General features: G+C 32.6%; 1 protein-coding gene across 1 annotated transcript; it reads left to right on the top strand.

Annotated features, from left to right (window-relative positions):
• Positions 1–12,761, top strand: LOC110687857 (protein NRT1/ PTR FAMILY 4.3-like). The gene is made up of 5 exons (XM_021864504.1): positions 1–382; positions 1,990–2,207; positions 4,404–4,844; positions 9,875–10,017; positions 11,644–12,761. Exons 1-5 carry the CDS (start codon positions 223–225, stop codon positions 12,545–12,547), a joined length of 1,866 nt encoding a protein of 621 aa, XP_021720196.1. The 5' UTR covers positions 1–222; the 3' UTR covers positions 12,548–12,761.
• Positions 12,762–17,961: the final 5,200 nt, after the last annotated feature.

Here is a 17,961-nt window from a genome sequence, read left to right as displayed (position 1 = left end):
ACAAACTCTGTCCTTCACCCAAAACTCTCCCTCATTACTTTTCACTGATTCTCAATTAAAACACCAAGACAAAAAACACTGAAACCCACACCCCCTCATTCTTCATGTGCTAGCTGTTGTTTTATTCCGCAACATTTCATAAAATATAGGTTCATAAATATTTCTACCTTATTTTACTATTTTCTAACTCAATTAAATTAGCTAGAGAAGTTTATTTAAAAAATGGATTTAGAGAGAGGAAAATCGGTGCAGGGTAACAAGAATAATAATGAAGAATCAGGGATGATGATTGATGAAAATTTAAGTACTACTGTTGATTGGAGAGGCAGACCTTCTAATCCCAATAAACATGGTGGGATGCGAGCAGCTGTCTTTGTACTTGGTAATTTTCTTATCTTCCTTATTTCGTCAAATATTATACTCTTAATCATTTTTCAGATTTTTACTATATTTATTTACTCAACCCTTTATTTTTCAGTATTGATCTAAAATTTACAGTGAACTACTGTTTCTTTTTTTTTTTTTTTAATTACATCTTACAGCAAACTGCTATTTCTATTGAAATGAATGATTGTATGAAACATGTAATTAATGCAATAGATGAAATATAAAGGCATGTGAGTGCGTGACAAAAATAGGTAAGGGAAAATGAAAGATAAGGTGTAGATATATGCCGAAAATGAAAAAAGAGTATGAGCTATTGTAATACAATCGTGTCAAAGCACATTACTATGAAAATTGCTACGGAGTACTCCCGCTGTCCTTATTTATTTGTTTTATTAGACTTTTTAACATCTCTAAAATGCGTCTTAAAAGGAAATATTTTCATTTTCGTATGTTTAGAAATTACAAAAACTTGATATTAATAAAGTATAAAATGAGACAAATCTAACAAGATCCTCTTGACTATATTATTACTTAAAAATAATTGAGAATTTATGTTCAAAGGTTTTAAAGCTTGCCCACAATTTTTACTATGTGGCAAACAAATAAGAACAAAGAGAGTATGTATATTAATAGAAAAAATTCAAGTGAAGTAATTTTTCTATTTCATTTTTTCATATTTTTCATTGCGTATGGAAATTAATATTTTTCTAATAGAAGACTACTCATAATTATGAGTAGCTAGTGAAATAAAATAAGAACTTATTATCAAGATCCGAGATGATTATGTATAATCACTGTATATTACTATTTGATTCCATATTTAACGGAGTATATTGGATTATACTATAAGAATTTAACAAGGTTTGACCAGCTAACTTTCACAAATTATTTACTTTATAATAAGTGAGGTCTATAAGATCGTGTCGGACCAAACATATAATTCAAATAAACCCACCCACCAATATTTTGTATGGTTTCGTATAACCTATAATAATTAAAAAGGAAAATGTCTTTTGTCTTTTAAAGTTGTTTTATGTTAAGGACTGATCTATTTACCCCTTGGAAGAATTAAATAAGGTGTGTTTTTTTTTAGCAAGACATCAAGTCAAACAACCTCAAGCTTTTCTTGTCAAAGAAGTAGATAGGTAATTATAACAATTAAGGTACCAGATTTTTTTATTTTTTTTAATTACGAAGTATTACAAAAATTGAGTGCTCAGGTAGCATGATTATGATGAGTATAAAAAACTATAATGAGCCAAGTAGTTTTCCCATTAGACGACAGAATAGCCTAGAATAGGCATAAAATAAGATACAAATACATTACTTTATACCTAATTTGTATTTATTTTATATTTTCTGATATTTTCACTTTAAAAATAATAAGGAAAAGCAAATGTAATTTAAGTTAGTAAAAATTTCAATTTCATATCTAAGAAATGAGATCGGATCCCATTTATATCATTATATCTTTTGCTTTTATTATGCGGCTCTCTTTATAGCCGCATAATAGAAGCAAAAACAAAACAATTGGAGATATTATTATTTATAGGAGAGAATATGGACATTAGAACTAAAAGTTGTGTATACGTAAAATTGCAGGATTACAAGCGTTTGAGATAATGGCAATAGCGGCAGTGGGAAACAATTTAATAACATACGTGATAAATGAGATGCATTTCCCGCTCTCGAAGGCAGCAAACATAGTTACAAATTTTATTGGCACGATTTTCCTTCTCGCTCTCTTTGGTGGCTACCTCTCCGATTCTTATCTCGGCAGCTTTTGGACCATGCTCATATTCGGCTTCGTTGAACTTTCTGTATGTCCACTCTTACCTTCTTGCTCGACTTTGATAGTAATGTTAATAATATTCGCCACATACATACACTGTTTTATTAAATACGGAAAAAAAAAAAACATTGATATAATCGTTTTATTACCGGGAAAAATCCAATTAGCATTAAGGTTTTTTAAATAAAACAACTTTGATAAACTTAATTTTAACAGCGGTCGTTAAATGACAAGATTTTGCCTTTTGAGTATCAGCTCATACACCATTATAATATTTAGGTAATTTTGGGGGATCTACAAGTGTTATGAGACTGATTTTGATATTGCATTTTAAATATAAATATCTAGGATTTGGATCAACTAGTTATCATTGCGTTAAACTTTCACTAATTGCTTGTACGAATATACAAGTATAATGTAAGTGGTTCTAACAATAGATGGCGAAATTTTGGCACTTTACAAAATGCGCCCTTAACTACCTTCTCTCGTTCTCATAGGTGTGGACCCGTTTCTCTCATTAATTTCACTTAAGCTGTAATATCATTACAATTCTATCTTTTTAAGTCCGTCACGTCACTTAAGTTGAAGATTTATAAAAAAAAAAAAAAATTTATCTTTATTTTTTATTGTTAATTGTTGTTATTTTAACAGCTGCAGTAAAAACATCACAAAAATACAATTTAATCTCCAATTTTTATAAAGTTATAAAATTCTAATAAATTGAAGATGCAAGAGTTTTTAAGTACATTATTTGCCATGCAGTATTGTGAATGTATAACCAAAGCAAAAATATTTACTCATTCCGGTTTTTTCGGTGTCTCCTTTGGACTTTTTGGAGTATTTACTTGACTTACTTTAACCTATTTTTTAATTTATACATAAGAAAATATATTTATATAGTTTTATGGGTATCTATTAGAAACGTCTTAATGAATAGATTATTAGTGTGTGTATATATAGTTTGTCTCAATGAATATATAGTTTTGTAGGTATATATTCAATTGTTTTAATTTATGTTTATTGATAATTAAAGATTCTATTGGTCAAAATTTTACACCGACATATGTATAGAGTTAACATGTAATACAAAAAAAAAAAAAAAAAAAAAAAAAAAAAAAAAAAAAAAAAAAAAAAAAAAAAAAAAAAAAAACCGGAGGGATCATAACCTTATAAAGTTTGTACAATTATTCAGAAAATATACTGAGATTGTTGATTTAATGAGTAGTAGGTGTACTAAAATGGTTATAGTTCAAGTTAAGAGAGAGTTTCAGAGTTAAAAAACAGGGTGATTGCCCACAAAATTAGAATGAGAACTAATAAGTTAATTATATGAGTAACATTCATCCACAAAGTTAACCTCATTTCTCATTTGCTGTTGTCAAAAAAAAAAAAAAAAAAAAAAGTTAACCTCATTTAATGGTCGCTATAAACTTTACTACTCAATTTATAGTCTTATACTCTTATATGTGAAGTGGTTACATGCCTACACCATTGACTATTTGGTACATGACCACATACAACTAAACAAGTATTTGTGTTCGTTGATCAATTTCTGCTTACACTATATTAAAGCTTTTAGACAAAGTTGCCCCCACTTTCGGTTTTGCTCCTTGACACAAAAAATTAATAAAGATTATGTACCTAAAAAGTGATACAACCGTACTCAGCATATATATATATATATATGTATATATATATATATATCCTACATAGGCTTTTTCAAGACATTCCAAGATAACCACAAAACTAACTTGTTATTTTTTTATTTTATTTTTTTTGTGATATGATATAAAGTGCAATACTATAATTGTGATTTAAGACTTTTATTAGGATCTTTACTATCAAATTGAATTTTTGTGGATTACTTTTTTCATCTCTACAAGATTTTTATATTGTATATATTAATTGATAGTGTCTAAAAAAATTTATTAGTATTATATTTTAATATTATCAAATTTTAAAGTAATTTATATGTTATTGAAAATATATTCATGGGAAATTTTATAAGACTTGACTCTATTTATTTTTAAAAATATCAAATTTTAATATTTTATCTATCTATAATTAAATATATCAAGGGTTGAAATTATATATTGACAAATATAAAAGTCAAAACGTTGCAAATAAAAGAAAATAGATGAAGTATAATAACAAGATTTTCTCATGTAATATTCAAAATAATAATTTGCGACCTCATTAATTGGATATATTGGCTAAAACACAGGGGTTCATCTTGCTATCAGTACAAGCACACCTACCACAACTAAAGCCAGCAATGTGCAACATGCTAACACAAGACAGCACTGGACAAATTTGCGAAGAAGCAAAGGGAATACAGGCTTTAATATTTTTCGTAGCACTTTACTTAGTAGCATTAGGGAGTGGATGTGTGAAGCCTAATATGATTGCTCATGGAGGTGATCAGTTCAACTCCAAGCAGTCTACCCAGCTTTCGACATACTTCAATGCAGCCTACTTCGCGTTTTCCGTTGGTGAGCTTATTGCCCTTACCGTCCTCGTTTGGGTCCAGACGCATTCCGGTATGGATATCGGGTTTGGTATCTCAGCCATTGTCATGGCTATGGGGTTAATTTGCTTGGTTTCTGGCACTCTTGTGTACAAGAACAAGAGACCTCGCGGAAGCATTTTTACTCCTATTGCTCAGGTATTAATATACATGCATCTACTGCCGTTCATCGTTTGTGTTTTGCTCTTTTGCATGCATGATAATTAGTCGTGGATTTATTGGGGCACATAACATGCATGGTAACCAAAATGCATCTTTTGGCATACATAATATATACCTATAATCACTTTATTCATGTAGAATTGTTAATTAAAATTCCATACATAGTATTTAATTATTTACAATAATATTAATGAACATGTGTGAATTATTGGGTTTACAAAATAATGGTTAATTGGTTATGTTTTATGGGTTTCGATTATACATATCACTTGTTACTAGATATAAGCACAAATCAAAGTAATTGTTCTCAAATACGTATCTAATCTTGGATTTGTAAATTACATTGCACTTGTTAGATATGCAGCATATATTTGAAATAGTCACTAATAGTATTTTGTTTTAGGTAGTTATTATGCTTATAGTTCAATAAATACAACCTTTAGGCTATGAACATTTAGTGCATGTTTGTTATTGTATAATTTTTGGAAAGGAAATGGATTATGCTAATTAAAGAGGCTAGTAATTTTCTAATCAAACAAAAACCTCAACATTTTTAATTTTTCATATTACATGTAATAATAGTTTAAATATGTCGTTTTAGTTGACGAGGTTGCACACAATTTGTGGCGAAAATAGTAATAAAATATTGGTAAAGATATAAAGATGTGGACATAAAACTTCTTTATTCCTTTATATCACTTCGATCATTAGAACGTTGACGGAAAACAATTTGACCTTTGACATATTTCGTTTCCAAATTTTCTAGTGCATATTATCAACAAAAAGGGAAAAAAAAAAAAGAATTTACCGATTTCGTAGTAAATAGTACTATGTCTTTAATATTTGACTTTACAAGAATATGGATAAGCTAATATCTACTCACTAGAGGTGTGTTTTTTTTTTCTTGATTTTTTATTTTTCTTCTTCTTATTAATAATGTATTAGAAAAACAATGAAAAAATAATGGGTTGTTGGTGAAAAAGGTTAAATGACGACGTGGTTGCTTAATAATTGTGGTTTATTCCCAAAACCATGAGTATTAATTACATGTAGAGAACTGTTTATGCGTAGGCAAAAATTAAGAATTTAAAGCTACAACAGGAATATTCCATTACAATTGTAACATACTAATTTTATAATATAAATTAAAATAATATGTATTAGTATAATACGAAGTATACGTTATCAGTATAATATGACATTAGTGTTGCCTGCTGATATAAAATAATGTATTATTTTACGTCTATTATTATTATTATTATTATTAGAAAAAATTACGACGAAGGTCTTTTTAAGTCGTCGACCTTGTGAGAAAGGTCCTTTTATGAATAACGTGGCATAAAAGGTCTTTTTATGGCGCTTGGGTTGTGAGGAAGGTCCTTTGACCAAACTCCGGTGTTGACCTCCGTTTCTGGCCAAAAAAAGTCACGTGTCAACCTTTTTTTTTTTTTTTTCTTTTTCTTTCCTCTTCATCTTCTTCCTCCCTTCAATGCCTGCAACTTAGAGTGATTGTAGTACCCAACACGACAAATGCCAACCCATACCCAAACAAATTGATAGGGGTAACATTATCCTTAATCACATACCACGAAAACGCAATCAACAACTAATCTTTAACACCCCAGCAACATTCATAGTCAAAACCGATGTCTTCCCAACAAGCAAGAACACAGCAAGATTCAAAGCAAAAGCTCAAACATAATTCGTCCCAAATATAAACCAATCTAGATGAAAACTCGACGAATCCCTTAGAATTGGGTACTCTACAATCATCCAAGGAATTGATAAAAACACCAAACAACAAGGAGCAACATAAAAGGACCTTCCTCACAAGGTTGATTTAAGTGGTCACGTGCACAACACGTGACTTTTTTTGGCCGAAAAACGGAGGTCAACGCTGGATTTTGGTCAAATGACCCTCCTCACAACCCAAACGCCACAAAAGGACCTTTTGTGCCACCTTTTTCATAAAAGGACCTTCCTCACAAGGTCGACCACTTAAAAAGACCTTCCTTGCAATTTTTGCTTATTATTATTATAACCTACAAAAAAATTGGTGGGAAACCGAGATACAATTCGGGCCCCCACTCCTCTAGATATAGCAAATCCTATCCTAGTGAAGATATGAGGAGCAGCACGTGCCCCAATTTCTTGCGTCGTCGAGAATTTCTGAACCCGCTTAATCAATGCAACAACCTCCTCCTCTTATTCCCTAAGTGAAGAAAAGGAGAAGGGAATGAAACCACATCCAATCGCTTGACAACTAGCTTCATACTCAACCCGCTTTCAATGAGCCGCATCAGCCACAACCCGTCCAGAAACAAAGTTAGATAGCTCAGAATGTGTTAAAAGAGAAGACCTTGTCAAATCAACACAGACACCACAACCACAATCCCAGGAATAAAGTAACATATCTGTAGGTCTGAGGGCCCCGTCGTTCCCTCCACACAACCCAATGTCAACCTCCTTCCTTGTTGGAATCCCAGAACGATAGAAAATATCAACAAGGGTATCCTGAACAACATTATGCCGATGTTTAATACCAACAATATCAGCACACGATACCGCGTTATCACCGAAAATATCCCTAGTAAAAACCCTTGAACAAGTAGAGCACGGCGTCGAGACATAGAATAATGGAACACCCAACTGGTAGCACAACACACATCGGTATGTCTTTGTGTTCATTGTCTGACACAACCCTAAAATAGGGACCGCCTGAAGCCAAGCAGAGGTGTGATCTCGTTGCAGCGATTTTCACAAAGCTGATTGTCGAGGAGATAAAGAAAAGGTGGATTCTGCAGAAGCGGTGACCTTTGTGAAATATATATCTGCCAATTCCTTCATGAGTTTAGGGCAGTGATCTCACTAGGGTTACTCAAAATGTCAGACTCCACCGTCCGATTAACAAACTCAATGCATCTTCAAAGGCTCAACCAAGACCAACAATGCTAGCATGCCGTAGAAGCTTTGTTTGCAACCCAGCAGACTGTAAACGAGAAGCAAGAAAAGCATAATGACGTAAATTATCTGTAGAATAAACACCAAGCCCTCCAAATGCAAATGGTAAGGTGGCAAGCCGCCACTGCCAATCACCAAAACCAGGCCCTAAAGCAGTAACAATACGCTACAAGAAAGACCGAAGGGCCCCATTGAATGTGCGCTAAGCCGCCTCAAATATGCTAGGAGGAAAAATACGCAAGGCAAAGCAGAGTTTAGAAACTCTGGTACATTCCCTAAGCAACAACAACTCACACTAAGGATCATCAAGCTTAGCAACCTTATCCTTAAGTGAAATGGTCTTGGTCACCCTCTGCATCACAAGCTTAGCACTGAAACTGGAATCAGAACTAGCGGGACCCCTAAGCAACTTAACACCATGAAATGGTCGAGTAATATTAGGGGCAAACACACACACAAGTCTGCTACGAGGGTCTTCTATAGGCTAGAAAACTTCAATTTTTTCCACGTTAAGATGTAACCCAAAACGAGGCCCTTCCTCCATAATCAACTGTGGAACCTTCCCCCACCACCAAAGTGTCTCCAATAATAGTGTCGTCATCTAATTACCACACCTGAAGACATACCTCAAAAGCATATTTGATTTTACATACCAGGGGTTGTAAAACCAAAGCAAAAAGCATATAGCAAAGGACCAAGGGGATCACCCTACTGCACCTGCGAGACGACCATAAGGTGTGGTCCCCATAATACAATGTGGCTGGATTAGAGTAGCAGAATTCAACCCATCGCGAAATGTCCGGACAACGACGACGAACTTCAAGTAACATGACTGCACGATCAACAAGATTGAAGGCATTTTGAAAATCTATCAACAACATTGAAAGATGACCAACATCAGAACCACGATCCTCAATCATCCGATTCATAGCATGAAGAATTGCCTCACCACCTGAAGAAACCCCAACACCAAATTGAAGACCATCAAAGTAACTTCCCAAAGACTGGCCAACCATAACAGCACCGACCTTCGAAACCAGACGCCGCCAAACAGCCTCCACAGTTATAGGATGAATACCACCACCGAGTTTGACAAACAGTATGAGAGAAGCATACATTCAAGTTGAGTTTATTATTATTATTATTATTATTATTATTATTATTATTATTATTATTATTATTATTATTATTATTATTTATTTTTTAATAGTTCTACGTCTATTATATACATTCAAGTTGAGTTTATTTTGTTTACATTTTTGTCGGCAATGTTAGGACAACAGTGTAAGAGATGGCTTCGCTGTAAATTATGGAGATACGGAGTATTATATTATTTTCTATGAACTAATAAAGGTTTAATTTCTTGATCGATCTTTTGATACTCTCTTGAGGCCGTTGAGGGTTTAAGGGTACTAGGGTAGTATCAAGGGTGCTAGCTGTCAGTCAGTCACATAATCTAAGTCTTTGGTATAGTTTTACTAAAACGAAAAAGAAACATGCCTGATCTTTAGTCGTCTATTCCGATCCTGAAGACAAGGTATGTACTACTTAATATAAATGATACATCCTCTGTTCCTGTTTGTTTTTTTTATTTATTGGTACGATTTATTCATAATTTTTAACACGATTCACACATAAATTTAATTTTAACTATGTTTGTGACTAATAGTTATGATAAAACGACATAGCAATATGAGATCTTGTTTGTATACTCATTTTAATAATTATAACTTTTTATAAATTTTATTGATGACTAGATATATTAATATTTAAACATGTGGGATGACAAATGTGATTAATATAAAATAAAACATGTGAAATAAAATAGAACATATTAAGTGTTTTTGTAGGTTACTAAATAATCACCTCACTTTCACTCTTTTTTTGTTTTATTTTATGAGCTGTGGTATCCTCCACTAATAATCTTCTTCGGACAATCTATTTTTGTGTTTTATCTTTTTTCATCATCAACCAAAAAACCTAAACCACCTTAATATGGTATGACTGTTTCCTTGTATCTGTCTGCCTAACTCCACCTCATACAGGTATTTGTGGCCGCATTTTTAAAGAGAAAGAAAGTTTGTCCATCAGATGTAAAGGTGCTTCATGGGAATACTAATACCAACAACCTTCATCACTATACCAGTTACAATGCATCTGACAATCTCATTCATACAGAAAGATTCAGGTAATCCAATCCAACAAATATGTTCATTCTTATCTTTTCTTCTTAAGTCAAAACTTGCTTTATTTCTTTTTATTTTTACTTATATACCCACTATCTAATAATAATGATTACTATGTTACAAAGTCGTAAGAGATGAGTCTAAGGAAGTGCATGCTACAGTTGATAGGAGTAATGTGTAAACTATGAGAGCATATAATAATACTTCCACTTGCTTTGAGGGTCTATTTACACTGTAATGTCTTGCTTCTGAATCATCACCACTATCTCATAATATATGCATCATATGCCCGACCTTGTTAAGGGCTAGTACTAGTACCATTACAATATGGATTGGACTGAACAAGCGCATATTGATGGTTGTCTCAAATTTTTTTTTTCTTAATAAATACTTTTTCCGTTTCAAATTAGAATACACTGTTTGACTTTGTGTACTATTCACATAACTTACTCGGGTTTCTTTTTGCGATTTCATATTGAGAAAAAGTATAGTCATGTGAGATTTTGTTAGAGTCGTCTCAACATCTATTTTTTAAATATCAAATTTTTATTTAATTTTTGTTAATATGTAATCAAGGATATTTGCATTAAAAAGTGTACATATAGACAAACTTGCCTAAATGAAATGGGTTTCATCTAATACAAAACGGAAGTAGTATACTCTTTTCGTTTTGAAACTTCGTATTTACTTTCCTTTGTCTTTAACGTTTATTATTATTACTATTGTTGTTGGTGTTGTTGGTGATTTTCTTTTGAGATAAAACTTGTGTCATGATTATGGTTTAATTTGATTACTATTTAGCGATAAAGTTAGTGAAGGCTACCTATATTTTAGTACCACTAATTTAGGCTTGAAAGTCAAAGACCTTTATCACTATTGCCACCCCAAATGATAACAAAAATTTAATAAATATTTTGTGGGATGTATCTTTTGTGTCAAGGCAACTAACTTTTTTGGAACATTCTATAACACCTTGGCTTATTATAGAAATTAATAGCCACCTTCACTTGTCTCCCTCCATTCTCTAATGACGTTATAAGTTCAAACAATAATTATGATTCTAAAAATATAAAACTATTATGTATATATATGTAAAAATTGTTAATCCTATATTTTTTCTTTATAAACAAACTAGCTAAGTTACATAAAGTAAATTATTACCTCCGTTACATATTAGTTGTAAGTTTGGAATATTTTATGTCTCACAAATAATACCCCAAAATTGCAACTAATATGTAATTGGAGTAGTATATAGTTTCAATGCTGAAATTAGTCAAATAATACGTAACTTTTAAAACTTAATTTTCTTAGCATTCTTATACTCCCTCTGCCCCTACTACTCAACAAATTTGATTGACTTTGTATATAATATTTGTAGTGGATTGAGAAGTATTCTTTTATTGTATTTGTTGGATAATGGTTTAAATGTTGTACTACCTCCGTTTTTTTTTATCAGCAACTTTGAGGAATATTTGTGTCACAAATATTCCTCAAAGTTGCTGATAAAAAAAAACGGAGGTAGTATTACTTAAATAACTTTTCATTAATCTTTGTTTTGGTATCATTAATCTTTTTCATAGCCAGTAAGTTTATATTACTTTATTTGTGCAAAAAATTGTACATTTCAGCTTCTTGGACAAAGCATGCATCAAAGTAGAAGACGGATCAAACTACAAATCAGAAGGAGCATGGAGATTATGCACAGTTACTCAAGTAGAACAAGTGAAAATCTTAATCTCAGTACTTCCAATCTTTGCTTGCACAATAGTTTTCAACACAATATTAGCTCAACTACAAACATTTTCAGTCCAACAAGGAAGCCAAATGAACAATAAACTTACCAAATCTTTCAGCATTCCACCCGCTTCTCTCCAAGCCATCCCTTACATTCTCCTCCTCTTCCTCGTCCCTCTCTACGACAAATTCTTCGTCCCTTTTGCTCGTAAATTCACTGGCAACGACTCTGGTCTCTCCCCTCTCCAGCGCATAGGGACCGGCCTCTTCATCGCCACATTTTCAATGGTCTCGGCTGCCCTCATGGAGAAAGAAAGAAGAGACAACATGGTTCACCACCAAAAACACCTCTCCATCTTTTATATCACACCACAATTTCTCATTTTCGGGTTGTCCGAGATGTTAACTGCCGTAGGGCTTATTGAATTCTTCTACAAGCAGTCCTTAAAAGGGATGCAATCTTTTCTCACAGCAATGACTTATTGTTCTTACTCCTTTGGGTTTTACTTTAGTTCTATCTTGGTTACCCTTATAAATAAGGTTACTTCCTCTTTATCCCCTTCTAATAAGGGATGGTTGAGTGAAAATGACCTTAACAAAGATAGGTTGGATTTATTCTATTGGTTGTTGGCTGGTCTTAGCTTCCTCAACTTCCTCAATTACCTCTTTTGGGCACATTGGTACTCCTATAATCCTTCTGTTATGGCTACCTCTCAGCAACATGTTTCGCCCGAGGACTTGAACTCTTCAAAGGTTAATGAGAATAATAGTGTTGCTCCTATTAGAAATAAACCTTAACTTAATTAACTAGATTATGTACATTTCATAATGTTCATGATATATTATATTTCTTGCTAATTATTAGCTTATATATATATGTATGTAGTTCAATAACTAGTGTACTAAGTTTGAAGTGTATTAGGAATGAGATATACCGCTTGTGTACTTCTTCATTTCAATTATCAGGCTAATTTGAACTGAAGTAGTTACAATGCTTGGTGATTTATCTTTAGCTTTTTTTTTTATTATTATTATTTTGTAATATTTGTACATAACTTTTCCAATTTAAAATATTTGCAATTTTTTGAAATCTATGTTTTCCAATGTACCAAAATTTACCATTAAACATTTTAATCAACGTTTATTGAAAATTGAAAATGTCAATTTCGAAAAATTACGTAATTCTGATTAATACATTTACTTTTGTTAACAAATATATATATATATATATATATATATATATATATATATTGTAAAAGTCAAAAGTGTTGGTAAAGAAATATATATTACTATGTTATATTTTAATTGAATAAGGTCATGCTCTATGAACCTAATATCGAGTTAAATCATTTATTCATGATTTACTTGAACTCTTTTTGCCGGAGCTAAATGTAACGAACTTTTGATTAAAAAGCATAGCTTTACTGATTTGTAGTTGTTCCTTAAAGTTGCTAATTATTATTTATATTAATTAATGTAATTTTATTGAGCTTAACTTAATAAGAAATATACTACTAAGAATATTTATATTAAATCTTATTTTAAATGTCGAAGAGAGCATGTCTATAAATATTATACTTAATAATAATTAAGAACATTATTGACATTACATTATTGACATTTTTCGTTCTCCCTTTATACATCATTCTCATTAAAGTTAGTTGACACTCAATGAAGTGAACCTTCACATTTAGCCTCTATCATTCTCTTTAAAGTTACGAGCTATATATCAAAGTCAACTTACACATTATCCTCTATCATATTCATTATAGTTGAGATCTGCCAAAGTCAAACATCAATTATTGTGGAAAAACTTGATGAAGAAAATAAACAATATCTAATATGCTTAGCGGGGAATGCTCGAATACATTAATAGTCCTAAATGATGTTCAAGTTTTGACTTTGCATAATTTCCAAAATGTACAATTCACCATTAATTTTTTAATCATGTATTAAAAAATAATTAATGTGTATGAAAATTTGATATTATAAACCTGTAAATTGAGACGAATTTTAAAAAAATTCCCATTATCAAATTGCTTAAAATTTAATGAGATTTTTTGGTCAGAATATATTTGAAGTTTGATTATGTAAAATCAAAACAAAAACATCATTTTTGTATGAGGAAGTATATAAGTATCTTGTTATTTTTACAACTTGTTGTCATTAATAATATATTCCCACACAGTTATAATTATACTTTGTAACAATTGATATATATAATCGTTGTCAAAAAAAAAAAAAAAACAATTGATATATATACGTACTTATATTAGTTAATGGAAAAATTACAAATATTTTCATTTTTTTTCATTTACCACAGTTTTGATTTTTTATGCAAACATATATATTTGGGTACGTAACACCCAGTTTCAATCATACATTATTTGTCCTTGACTAACATTTTTCCTCCTTGGAGCATCAACAATTTACCAATATATTCATTAATATTCAACAAATTTATCAAACTCCATATTACATACCTTTGGTTGTATATGTGATTGTGATTCTATATAAAAAATAAAAGGGTTTCTTCTTGCAAAATGAAAAGAAAATCTCAAGCACATCTTATATATCCATTTTATTTTATTTATTATTTTTTTTTCTTTTTTAAAGGGTATGAAGAAGGGAATTCACCTGAGGGTGATTAGGGAAATTAAATCCCTAGACCCTAAAAATACAAGATAGAAAAAAATGCACTATTCCACCATTTCAATCTGGCCTCAAGCTTATTACAAGAATGAATATGACAACATAAAACAATTACGAAGTACTTCATACAGTGAATAATGGCCTTTCATTGGCTCATGTAACCAAAGAATACTTATAATGCTTGTCCACAAGCTTATACGTTCTTGTGAATATGCAAATTTCATTAAAGTTGTGTTCGAAACTATTCAAATTAGAACAAGCACTTTCTGTGGATTGTATAGTTTGGAAACCGGGAATTATACTTCAACTCTTAAAAGGTCACTTCCTTTTCTCAACATTCGTCTCACTATTCTTACATGTGAGTGGGTGTTTGGAAGGGACCCCTTAAAAGCTTTCCCTTCTTTTGACTTGTGGTGGGTAAGGTTAAGGTGGAAATGTGGAATCATTTTTATATTATAGTCCCTCTATTTTTATCAGTACTTTTGTTGGCCAAGATTTTGTTATTATGAACTAAGGTAAAATATTATGTGGTACAAGTATATTTTATGAGGGAATTTTAGGCCATAAAGTGACTGTGTGTGATTAAGTTATTGAAAAAATTATAAAAAATAATTCAACCTTTTTCTCATTCGTCCAAATTAATCTCATCTTTTGATTTTTCAGGATTGTGTTAAAGTAAAGCGAATAGCTAGGCTTCAATGGAGGCCTTAACCACTATCCATTTTAAAATAGACTCTTTTCGGGTATTGGTTGAAAATCCTACCTTTAGGGGTATTATCACATAACAAACCTAAATGATTGGTATTGTCGTCAATTATTATTACTTTCTTTTTAAGTTCGTTTGACCACCATTTACATTCTTGACCACCATAACTAACACCAAAAAAAACCACCACCTACTGACAAGGAAATAAACACGCCGTCAAATGAATATTTTTAGATCAAATGCAATTTATAAAACCTAAACAAACCTAATACGAGTATAGACCAAGCATAGGGGTCGAACCACAGGGAACAATTAAGCACTACCAAATGTTATCAACAACTAAGCTAGTCTAGGATATGGGGTAGGTAAACTAAAGTCTAAAGACGCTAAAATGAGGAATACATACAAATTGCAATCAAGAAATAAAACACTAAGGGAAATGGTTTAAGTATAGCATTCACTTAAGCATAAACAAGGCATGGAAATTTAATTAAGGTGTGAACTAAGCAACTCGTATTCAATGATTCAAAGCACAATCTAGCCACCTGTCGGGGCTAATCGATTTCTCAACCCAAGCGCAAACTTACACTGTTGTCCTAAGCCACACGAATTGAGGTACATTTCAAGCAAATCATTTAATGGACATTCCTAGACTCACTTGACATGAAATTCGAAACCCTACAGATAAAACCGAGGAAAGAATTGGGACAAAGAATAAAATAAAATAAAATAAAATAAAATAAAATAATTAAAAACAAAGAGAAACGAAACTAACGAAAAATAATAAAACTACCAAGGAATATTATCAAATAAAATACGAAAATATCTAGAAACTAATTAAATCTACGAATAAAACTAATACACGCAAAAACTACCAAATAAATTAGAAACTTTATTAAAGAGAAAATAAGTGAATATAAGGGGAAAATAAGATCAAACAAACGTGAAAATGACTCTAAAACTTTTCACTCGTCACCTACACCCTATGACCACCACCAGCACCAAAAACAGCCACCAAATACTCCCTTTGACCACCATCAACACCAAAAACAACAACTTGTTGACCTACTTTATTAAATAGCCACCACTTGCCATTGTAGCCACCACCTTCTCCATGAAAACCACCACCTTCTCCACCATACATTCGCCACCGCCCACAAAAAACTTTTACCTCCATCCTTAAAGCCACCAAAACCATTGCCTTTGCAGCCCCTACAAACACCAAACATCATCCTCGCTACCCCCCTTTGCCCTTTTCCTAATTTCATCTCCCTCGCCTACTTCAATGTCATTTGGGGCCACCATGTTCCGATGTATCAAGGAAAACGACGACGGGATCCCACAAAATTAGCCATATCGGTACTTTCCATTGGTAAAAGAGCTTATTCTAGTATCCAGATTGATTGGGATCCATCAATGACGGAGAAATAGAGAAACTAGTGCTCTATTTAGGGGCGTAACAATTCCCCTCCTCTTAAGATCGGAGGCGGCAAGGAAAGGGCTAGCTGAATTGGTAGTGGTGAAGGTGGGTCGGTAGGTGGGTGGATGGGTGAGTTAGGGGGAGGGGAAAGGGAGGAGAGAGAAAAAGAAGGGGAAGTGAAACTGGGGAGAGGAGAGAGAAAGGAATTTTTTTTATATTTAAAATTAAAACTAAAAAATGATGGAAAATTTGGTAAAAGTAATCCCAACTTTTGTCCATTTGCTCAAAATAATTCCAACTACGGATTATTTTTAAATTATTTGAACTTTAAGGGTCATTTTTTATTAGTCCTACGTAACCGGTAACCTGTTAGAGGTACACATGTCACCGTGTGGTTTTTTAAAAAGAAAAACTAAGAAAATAGCCCAACCACGCATGCACACTCCATCTTTCCGGCAGCCCCTTCCAACAGGTCCAGCTCAAGTCTCCACGCCACCGCCACCGCCGCACCCAAAATCCCTTTCGCCTCGTCGGTGCCGGGGCTGCCCCTCCCCTTTACCCCCTAAACCACCAAACCCCAATGACGAAGGGAAAAGCTAGGTTGTTGACTAATCTTCCCTAAGGTCAAACAAAATTTATATTACTTAACCAACCTATATACAAGTATAAGGGTAAGTCAAGTGTCAAACCAAAAGGAACGTCTATGCTTAAGTGTTTCCAATCTATGCCTAAGCTAGGCCGAAATCAAAGGTGAGAGATCAGAAAACTTTTTTTGTTGGGTTTTACAATGTTCTAAACACCGTGCGGAAACCAAACCCCGCCTCGGACCACATGCATAAATGATTATGACTAATATGCATATAATAAATAAAGTATTAAACACGTAAAGAGACAAGAAATCATACCCTTGACGCATAGCTTGAACCTCACGAGCAAGAACCTCAAACACTATACCGTTATGAAGCGAGAACCCCACTTCTAGTTCCTCCAAAAAAGTCCACCCGCGCGCCCAAACTTGGTCGGGATTAGTGGCTAGACTAATACCTGACACGACTACAAAAGGATTACGTACTCCAAAGGTTTTCTCACATTTTATATTTGGGATGCCTTTTTCGAGTCAAACTCAACATTTAACGCTCGGTTTCGATGCTCTAAGCTTGGAATTCGATGTTTGAGTAGAAAATATCTTTATCGATGTATTAAAGCCTTCGGCTTAATCTGCCGCCGTAGTTTGGTTGCATGCTTGGGTGTGACCCATTGGGTTCAGTCAAAGGAAAGTTGTGAGATTAATTCAATTAATCTCACTAATCGGAGGTGGCTTTTAGCCCAACTTTTCGATCACTTTACATCATTGAATAATTAACTCCATAATCACTTCTGAACCTTCTATTGGAATAATGCTAAACTAACCCCTAAACAAATATATAATTCCTA

Source organism: Chenopodium quinoa, unplaced genomic scaffold (assembly GCF_001683475.1).
Source record: "Chenopodium quinoa cultivar QQ74 unplaced genomic scaffold, ASM168347v1, whole genome shotgun sequence".
In the NCBI taxonomy this organism is placed as follows: domain Eukaryota; kingdom Viridiplantae; phylum Streptophyta; class Magnoliopsida; order Caryophyllales; family Amaranthaceae; genus Chenopodium; species Chenopodium quinoa.
The sequence above is the reverse complement of the archived record's forward strand: the minus strand, read 5'-3'. Positions and strand labels throughout refer to the sequence as shown.

Coding starts and splice junctions, on each gene's coding strand:
- LOC110687857 (XM_021864504.1), top strand. CDS start 223: ATGGATTTAGAGAGAGGAAAATCGGTGCAGGGTAACAAGAATAATAAT. Junction 4,845..9,874: donor TTTTTACTCCTATTGCTCAG/GTATTAATATAC, acceptor CACCTCATACAG/GTATTTGTGGCCGCATTTTT. Junction 10,018..11,643: donor ATTCATACAGAAAGATTCAG/GTAATCCAATCC, acceptor TGTACATTTCAG/CTTCTTGGACAAAGCATGCA.